General features: G+C 40.7%; 1 protein-coding gene across 1 annotated transcript; it reads left to right on the top strand.

Moving 5' to 3' along the window:
• Nucleotides 1–1,320: 1,320 nt before the first annotated feature.
• On the top strand, nucleotides 1,321–4,679 carry CCN2 (cellular communication network factor 2). Its single transcript, XM_059700356.1, has 5 exons — nucleotides 1,321–1,719; nucleotides 1,850–2,069; nucleotides 2,354–2,605; nucleotides 2,736–2,947; nucleotides 3,328–4,679. Exons 1-5 carry the CDS (start codon nucleotides 1,327–1,329, stop codon nucleotides 3,622–3,624), a joined length of 1,374 nt encoding a protein of 457 aa, XP_059556339.1. The 5' UTR covers nucleotides 1,321–1,326; the 3' UTR covers nucleotides 3,625–4,679.
• Nucleotides 4,680–10,172: the final 5,493 nt, after the last annotated feature.

Below are 10,172 nucleotides of genomic sequence, written 5' to 3'. Positions count from 1 at the left end.
GAAAACACTGGGATGGCACTGGAATCACTCTCTTTACATAACATGGTGACCGGAGCTATTAACAAAAAAGCGACTAAACTGTAGATGCCAAATGAAAGCACAGTTCATTAACTCGGTCCTTGGTGAAGCTAACTAGCAAAATTAAGATGTGAAGATAGGCTTAGGCTTTGTTGGCCATATTTGAAAACTGTACACAAGCAGAGGGAATAAAAACTGTTCTTTCCTTGACCTGATCTCATCCCAGTAGACTGCACGCTCCTTCGGTAATAAGAAGTTACAATCACTATTCATAGATGGGTGGAGAGTCACTAAAATATATTATTCACTGACACTCTGAATTCATAGCCAGGTAAATGGAGGACACTGTTCTCGTTATATAAACAGATATTTCACTGAAAGACAAACCAAGGATAATCCACATTTGAATATTATAGGGTTGAGTGTAAGAAAAATCACTCATTTTTCAAAGACCCACAACGGTGTTTTCAATACCCCCAGTAAACCCCAAGCATCTTGCTGGCCCGCTCCTGTCTGATTCCCCTCTCTTCCCACTCCTGGGTTCTCGCCCCAACATCCAGAGCCTCTGCCTACCCAATACATAATCATCTGCTCTGACATAACAAGAAGACCATTCTTCTGGAAATATGGATGCCCACTCATCTGCTTTCCCTCCCTCTACCCCAATAATAAAACTGCTACATGAGTTAAGAGAAAACAAAGCAAGAGTGCTGGAAATCTCCCCCAGAAAGCTGCACATGCCCTCAGACCTCTGGCTGTGTTCTCTTTCTTGTCTGGCAATGGGCAACCAAACCGTTATCCCAAGACCCTAAAGATCAAAGTCCTAGGTGTCCAGTCTGGCATTCAGGGTTTTGCAGGCAGGTTTCTTGGGGATTTCCGCTTAAAAGCAACGAACTCCTCTTCGGCTCTCTGAAGAGTTTCAGAGGCAGACAGCCTCTAAAATTAAAATCATTGCAGGATTAATAGAGGAAACCCTTTCGAATTTTTTAGGAATCCCTGCTGTTAGCTTCTTTAGCCACCTACATCCTAAGAAGGATTTGTCAGGCGGCAGAACAGGCATAGCTATTAGAAAGAGAAGTGAGTGGTATAAAAATAATAATAATTGCTGATGTGTTTTTAAATGATATAAATCAGGAGCGGTGCGAAGAAGCAAGGGGGAAAAAACCTATTTGGTGCTGGAAATACTGAGCCTTTTTTTTTTTTTTGGAGAGCTGGAGTGTGCCAGCTTTTTCAGACGGGAGGAATGCTGAGTGTCAAGGGGTCAGGATCAATCCGGTGTGAGTTGATGAGGCAGGAAGGTGGGGAGGAATGCTAGGAATGTCCCTGTTTGTGTGGGACTCCATTCAGCTCATTGGCGAGCCTGGGCCGCCTGGAGCGTATAAAAGCCGGGGCCGCCCGCCCCAGCCTCACACAACAACTCTTCCCCACCGAGAGGAGGCAGCCAGTGCAACTCCAACCACAGGCGACCGACCGCCTCCAGCCCGACGCCAGCCGCCCGGCCGACAGCTCCAGAAACGACAGCCCGGCATCCAGGCCTCCACCTCCGGCCGAGCCCTCCACCAGCGCCCCGCCGACCGCCCGCCGCGCCCTCCCCGCCGCACACTCCGACCCTCCGTCCGCCGCGCTCCGACCATGTCCGCCGCCGCCGGCCTGGGTCCCATCCCTTTCGCCTTCGTGCTCCTGATCGCCCTCTGCAGCCGGGTAAGCGCCGGGAGACCCCCACGGCCGGCGCCGGCGGGGAGGAACTCGGGGGGAAGGGGAAGGGGAAGGGGAAGGGGAGGGCCGGCGGCGCGGGGGGCGTGCGCCCGGCTGACCGCCTCTCCCCCCGCAGCCCGCCTCCGGCCAGGACTGCAGCGGCCAGTGCCAGTGCGCCGCCCCGGCCCCGCGCTGCCCCGCCGGCGTCAGCCTGGTGCTGGACGGCTGCGGCTGCTGCCGCGTGTGCGCCAAGCAGCTGGGCGAGCTGTGCACTGAGCGCGACCCCTGCGACCCGCACAAGGGCCTCTTCTGTGACTTCGGCTCCCCGGCCAACCGCAAGATCGGCGTGTGCACCGGTAAGACCTGCAGCCCCTCCCTGGCCCCTGGCCCCTAGGTGCCACCGCCGCCCACCCCACCGAGGTGCCGGGACACTTCGTGACCGGCCACCTCCTCCCTCACGCCCACCTTCCCGCCAGAAAATGAGCCGCTGGAGTCGAGTCCCTTCCTCTGGCTGTTTCCAGCCCCACCCCCACCACCTCCTCCGTAGCCCTGCTCCCAACTGGCATGCCCAGCGCGCCTACAGGATCAGGGACCTATGCCTGACCCCAGTAACCCCCCTTTTTTCCTTCCTCTCCTTCAGCCAAAGATGGTGCCCCCTGCGTCTTCGGAGGGACGGTGTACAGGAGTGGAGAGTCCTTCCAGAGCAGCTGCAAATACCAGTGCACTTGCCTAGATGGGGCCGTGGGCTGCGTGCCCCTGTGCAGCATGGACGTGCGTCTGCCCAGCCCTGACTGCCCCTTCCCGCGAAGGGTCAAGCTACCCGGGAAATGCTGTGAGGAGTGGGTGTGCGATGAGCCCAAGGACCACACCATGGTTGGCCCTGCCCTTGCCGGTGAGTTGAATCTTCTAAGTCAGTGTTGCAATTCTCCCCCAGGGGGAGAGAGTCCTAACTTTGCCAAGGGAAGGAGGCAAATGTCTTATCCTGGCATCTTACCTTGTGTTTGTGTGCTCTGCTCTCCCAGCTTACCGACTGGAAGACACGTTTGGCCCAGACCCAACCATGATTCGAGCCAACTGCCTGGTCCAGACCACAGAGTGGAGTGCCTGTTCCAAGACCTGTGGGATGGGCATCTCCACCCGGGTTACCAACGACAACGCCTTCTGCCGGCTGGAGAAGCAGAGCCGCCTCTGCATGGTCAGGCCTTGCGAAGTGGACCTGGAGGAGAACATTAAGGTACCGGTTCTGCTCCCATTTACTAATTTTTATGGAATGATAATAGATAGGACCAAAGTTAGGTCTCCTACCACCCTTGTTATTATAGGCCCATTATATTTCAAAAATATCTAACTATTGTGCTATTTTGCTGGAATGAGATGTTGTGTAATAGGAACCACCAGCTTTCCACTATAAAATCTTCCACAGTGGTAGTTAATTCAAGACATCCCAAGAGAGGCTATGCCTATTTTTGGAAAACTGGCAAATGAGACTCCAACTTCCTCTCCTCAAAATATAAACAGAAGTCAGACATCATAAGCCTAGAACACACAGAGGTTGGAGAAAGCCACTCCCCTTGTAGAGTCATTGATTTTTCTCTTCTCCCTTGTCTTCCTTAGAAGGGCAAAAAGTGCATCCGTACCCCCAAAATCTCCAAGCCTGTCAAGTTTGAGTTTTCTGGCTGCACCAGTGTGAAGTCATACCGGGCTAAGTTCTGCGGAGTATGCACGGATGGCCGGTGCTGCACCCCTCACAGAACCACCACCCTTCCCGTGGAGTTCAAGTGTCCTGATGGTGAGGTCATGAAGCGGAGCATGATGTTCATCAAGACCTGTGCCTGCCATTACAACTGTCCCGGCGACAATGACATCTTTGAGTCAACCTACTACAGGAAGATGTATGGAGACATGGCATAAAGCCAGAGAGTGAGAGACATTAACTCATGTAGCTGTAACTTGAACTGATTCACATCTCATTTTTGTGTAAACATGATTTCAGTAGCACAAATTATTTAAATCGGTTTTGCTAACTGGGGAAAAGGAAAATTCCCTCCGAATTCAAAATATTGTGCCATGTGACATTCAAATAGTCTATCAACCCCAGACACTGGTTTGAAGAAAGCAAGACTTGACAGTGGGACTACATTAGCACATAGCACCAGAATGTATACTAAGGTGTGGCTTTAGGGGCTGTGGGAGGGCTTGAAATCTTAAAGTAGCAATGTGCCTGCTATTTGGAGTGTTATTGAGAAGGAAAACCTTAGCGTGTTCACTGACCTGCCCGTAGCTCCAGCCTGTAGCTGACAGCTAGGATGTGTGTTCTGCCATCATGAGTCTGAGTCAAGTTCTTCTATAAGTCAGAACAGCAGCTTCAGCTCTGATATTCTGATTCGAATGACAGTATTCAGGAATCAGAATCCTGTCTGTTAGACTGGACAGCTTGTGGCAAGCTAATTTGCCTGTAACAAGCCAGATTTTTTTATTGATATTGTAAATATTGTGTGTATATATATATATTTGTACAGTTATCTAAGTTAATTTAAAGTTGTTTGTGCCTTTTTGTTTATGTTGTTAATGCTTTGATATTTCAAATGTTAGCCTCAATTCTGAACACCATAAATAAGACGTCAAGCTTGTCTGATAATTCAAAGCATGAAATGGATATTCAAATGGGAATTCTGCTCAGTTAGAGTGACAGTCCATCAAAACAGCTTGTTTGCTGAAGGTGAGCCAGTGATGCCCTTGGAAGTCTGATGTGTAGGTTGAAATGTGACAGCCTCACTTTTAATGAACAAGTGGCTTTTATTGAAATAAGAGTGGCTCTATATAGCGGATCAATTTTCCACCTGGAAGCATTTGTTTCTACTTTGACTATGACTGTTTTTTGGACAGTTTATTTGTTGAGAGTGTGACCAAAAGTTACATGTTTGCACCTTTCTAGTTGAAAATAAAGTATATATTTTTTCTATAAAGAGCTTGGCTATTCATTTATTCTCTAATCATTTCTGAGTTTTCTTGGGTATAAATGGGAAGCTTTTGTTTATCTTAAAACTATTCTATAATTTTCTAAATATCTTACATACTAATAAATTGGTTAAGCACTTCAATAGACTTTACATAAATGTATTTTACAGTGAATCAAGTGTCATAAACTTGAAGGACTATACACTATATTGAGAACACAGGCATTTTTTTATCTTCCCAGTACTTCATAAAAACAAATTCAATTCTCTTTAGATTACTTCAGTCTCCAGGGGCCCCTATTGTATTACTCTTGGTTCTATTTACGTTTAATGCCTCTGGCTACTGTAGGCATTTAATTTCCAACCCTTCACATCACAGACTGTGCCTTGCAATGTTTAACTATTTTTTGAATTTTTATGCTCTTAGTATATCTATTTCTGAACTTTAATATTGTACTGTTAAATCTGAAAAGTATAAAATTAAATCTGCATTAAAATGGAACAATGTAATAAATCTTATTTTATATAATTGCCATGATGTTCAAAAATAGATGATGGCATAAGTAGAAAAGAAAGGATAAGCAAATCGTTGATTCATTAACATTAATAGAAATTTGTCTTAAAAGCAACCCCTCCATTTCCCCAAGTTGGCTTTTTCAGATCTCAAGAGTAATAACTTACCTAGTGGTTTGTAAGTGACAAAATGAAATTGTTCAAGAAGCTTGGTTTAGAAATTATGTGTGGCCCATCCAGGCCTCTACTAAAAACAGTGAAGTGAAGTAAGTGGCAAACAGAAATACTCCAAGCACAATTAGAAGCCTTATTTTTTCCACATCAGAATAGCTGTAGATTCTAGGGGGGGAGGGGGATTAGAAAATAGTTGCAGACAGACTAACCCATCTCAGAGTAATTGGCAATGTTGTAGTGCCTGTGTCATTTTGAGAGACAAAAATACATCTGAAAATAAAGGCTAGTTCTACAAACAGTGCTCATGCCACAAACCAAAGGGAAAACTTCCCATGTTCAAAATGTGAAAAGTATTTCTGGTCAAAACATTGGACTTTTAGGATACACCCACAAACATATATAGCAATGCTGTCAGCAGCTAAATCCCACTTCCCCAAACAAATCCACATGAGCGAGTGTACGTGCGCAAACACACACACACACACACACACACACACACACACACACACACACACTACATGGTATTTAGTTCACTTTTTCTTTCTGTCAATTGACTCCTAGCTGTGAAGATGAAGGGCCATGGTAAATGAGCCAGACTGTTTTTGAAGGAATTTGAGAATTCTGGGAAAATATAAGTAGAAATAGGAGTACAGATTTTAGATTTTTCCAAATCTCCACATAAAAAATAAAGTAGATTGCAAAATCATAACCTCATGAGCAATATTTATTTAAAAACTAGGTGGCAAGGTATCCCATAAACCCCCAAATATGAATGGGACAAAATCATCAACCCCTACACGACCTACACCATGTGAGCGTATGTGTAGGAAAAAGCAAAGGGATGGATATATGAGGGTATATGATACTTCTGAGAACAGGAACGCTCCAAAACAGCCAACAGTGAAATAGGGGATATGATTTGAGAACAGCTACTGAAACTGGTAGGGGTTTTGCCCACTCTACAGACGAAGGCTCTTTCCCAAGAAAGGATTCCACACTCTTGGGAGCAGAATCAAAATTCAGCAGATCAGAGACATTGAAATAAGACATTGAAAAAGAAGGTCCAGATAAGAATGAGGAGAGAAACAGAGACTCAACATGTCAGGAAGAAAACAGCCATATTTTTTTTAATGCACAAAAACAAAAGAGGAAGCTCTGTGGAGTTAGAAAAGCTATCTAAACCAAGATACTTTCCTGAACAAAGTTCAAGAAAACAAATTTCACATAAAAAAATAGAAAAATAAAATTATCAAAGCCAAATCCCAAACAAAGCTATCATATGGAGAAGAAAAAAGTAAAGGACAGAAAAACATCCCTACAGATAATAAAAACATGTCAGAAATACAAGTCCAGAAAACATGTCAAAACTATAACCTGCTATTTAAAAAAAATTTAAGAAAATGACAGTAGACATAAATGATAAAAAGGAAACAACTAATAACAAAATAGTGACATAAATAAGAATTAATAAAACAGAAATATGGTGATAAAACTCAAGAAGGAATTAGAAATTTAAAAAATCAAAGTAGAAGAAACACAAGAGTGAATAAATACAACAGATAATTTCTTAAGAAGAATAGATCATTAGAAGGATAAAATTTATAAGTTAAAAAAAGAATGTACGTTTCAAGAAAAAGTAGTAAGTATTGCAAATAGGCAAAGAAGATCCAACATATAGATATAGGAGTGCCTGAGAAATTATTAAAAAAATGAAAAACCTAAAAACTATAAATCAAGAAAACTTTATTAAAATAAAAAATGATTTGAAAACATATTGATAAAGCATGTCATGTACCTAATAAAATAAATCAGCACTAAGACATACTCTAGTAAAATTACAGAAATAGAAGGAAAAGGGAAAAACCTTCAGGACATCTAGGCAAAAAGAACATGAGCCTTTTAAGTAAAAGAAAATTAACTCATCATCAGTGTTTTGACAGCAACACTTTATAGGAGAAAAATTAGAATAACATATTTAAGATACTCAAGGAGAGAAAATGTGTGCCCAAATAATTTTTACCCTCCAAAAATGACATTCAAGAATAAAAGACACAGCCCTAAGCTGGTTTGGCTCAGTGGATAGAACATTGGCCTGTGGACTGAAGGGTCCCAGGTTTGATTCCATCAAGGGCACATGCCTGGGTTGAGGGCTTGATTTCCATGGGGGCATTCAGGAGGCAGCCAATCAATGATTCTCTTACATTGTTGATGTTTCTATCTCTCTCTCCCTCTCCCTTCCTCTCTGAAATTAATAAAAATATGTTAAAAAAGAAAAATAAACACATTTAAAAATAAAAAAAAGACACAAATAGTAAAAAAACATACAAGAATTCGGTCTGATTTTTCCTTTGAGCTCTTTCTCAGGAACCTACTAGAAAAGAAGCCCAGACAACAAAATGTCTGAGACTTATTAACATAAGAACTGGTGGTAAACATTCAATATAGTTTTCTTTAGAACTACAACTAAATAAAGATTAAAGAGGTGAAAGCATAGTATACAGTGGCTATATGTTCTGACAGTGCGGACCGCAACCATAAAAGGTGGGGGAGAGAATAGTGATAGCATATGATCCTCCCACAATATTTAATTATTTTTCTTGGTGGTGATGGTATTATTAATACTGACATGCTGAGACTGTCAGGTGTATAATGTCTGATAAACTAAATGAGCCATTATAGATATTCTAATTCTGTCCCTAGTGTTGGTAAGTACTAGAATGCTTAGTGAGGAAGCCAGAAAATATAAATGTAATATAAAAATGGTTAAGCAAAATTTTGTAGTCCTGAATTTTAATTAAATGTCAGCATGAATTTATGATGCATTTTATCTTTAAAACACACACACACACACACACACATACATGTTTTTTCCTTCATCTGCTCACTGAAAGGGCTTAGATACAACGTCAACCCAAGAGTAATAAATATCCCTAGGCCCAGATTGTACGCTTGAATTATTACTTTCCACTAAAAGAAATTAGAGCTTCTTGGAGAATGGCTGATTCCAGGTCTACCAAGAAATGTGTAAGATAAATACACTTATGCTTGAAATATCTTTTCATATTGTATAATAATGAAGTTAGCAAGGACCACTAAAATCATATAAAAAAGATTCAGGAGGCAAATTGAAGAGAGTCTTATTAATGATGGGGCAATTTGAGTTTAACTAAGGATAAGAATAAAAATTGTGGGTATTAGTGTATCAACTATCCTTAAATTCATTAGTTCAGAATGATAGTTAAAGAAAAAGCTACTTGGTCATCTGAGAATGGTAAGAAACCTATCCATTATACTCAAAGTGTAATCTTTCTATGATGACTACAATATCGTATCTTTGGTATCCTGTACATCTCACAGTGCCTCAGGACGTGTTCATCTCATGATGATTTGTTGAAAATCATCAACAAAGGATTCTTTTTTTATAATTCTTTTTTTATAATTTTCTATAATTTTTTTCTATATTCTTTTTTTATAATTTTCTGTAGTTTTCCAAATATTCCATGTACTATTTTATAAATCAGAAAAAAAGATAGTTGAACTATTTTATCTCCTCATTTAAAAATATCAAAGAATATGCCAAAGAAAGTTAGTTTTTCATGATTTCAGATTTATATAAATAGTTCACACTACATAAATCAATAAATGGTATAGCTCTTTAAACCTATTCCTTAAGTAGCCATGTGCCTGGATAACATGTGCAACACACATATAGTTTCTAAAGAATTTCTTTATTCGTATATATTCATTATATGCTTTTACCTCATTTCCCTGCTATAAATAAAATCATGAAAGATTTTCCTACATAAGTTTATAATAACTATTCTTTACCTCATGAATCATACTGATTACATATAGATTGTTGCTAAGACTATGGATAAAATAAACACATAAAATATACCTTTAAAAGTACTAATTTATATTCCAGCTCTAAATATAGGATCCAAAGCAATACACATGGAGACCATATCCTATGTTAGATGTTTAAAAGGCAGTCAAAGATGAGTTAATAAGAAATGTAGAGACTAGTTGATTAATTGGAATTACATCTCAAGAATACAAAACATATTAAGACTTGCTTGGGTCAAAAAGTTCTAATACAATTTTTGTCAGGACACAACATGTGTAATTTAGAGAAACAGAACTTTAGAACACTGTACGACAGTATCTACTAAAGCAGTGGTTCTTGGCTGCACATTAGAATCACCTGGGAATCTTTTTAAAATCCTGGTTTCTGGGCCTCATCCTCCATAAATTCTGTTTCTTTGTTATGAGGTGGGGCCACAACATTAGTAACAAAGAGACAGAATTTCCGGAGGATGAGGCCCAGAAATCAGGATTTTAAAAAGATTCCAAGGTGATTCTAATGTGCAGCCAAGGTTGAGAACCACTGTACTAAAGCTAAACCTTTGGCTACCTGTGACATAGCAAAGGTATAGATCCAAGAAAAATGAATAAAATATACAAGATTCTCAAAGTAGCTTTATACACTGAAAACAATATTGAAAACAACCCAAGTGTATATCAATAGAATAAATAGAATGTAGAATATTCATGCAAAGAAATAATATGCATCAATACAAAGAACAACTGACATTATGCTGAATAAAACAAGCCCAGGTTATTACCTATATTTCTGACCAACCTGCTATAAATCAGAAGTTCCCATAACCATGGCTCTTAGAGCTCTATGCTAGAAACAGGGGCAAAGACCAAATGTATATTTCTTATTATAAATCCCAATACCACAGAGTAGAAACTCAAAGCTAGAAGTACCTATAAAAAGAAAGTATCTTAGAGAGGCAATGCCTTACCCTT

The sequence above is a fragment of the Myotis daubentonii genome, chromosome 6 (genome assembly GCF_963259705.1).
Source record: "Myotis daubentonii chromosome 6, mMyoDau2.1, whole genome shotgun sequence".
Lineage (NCBI taxonomy): Eukaryota > Metazoa > Chordata > Mammalia > Chiroptera > Vespertilionidae > Myotis > Myotis daubentonii.
This window is presented reverse-complemented; position numbering and strand designations above follow the sequence as displayed.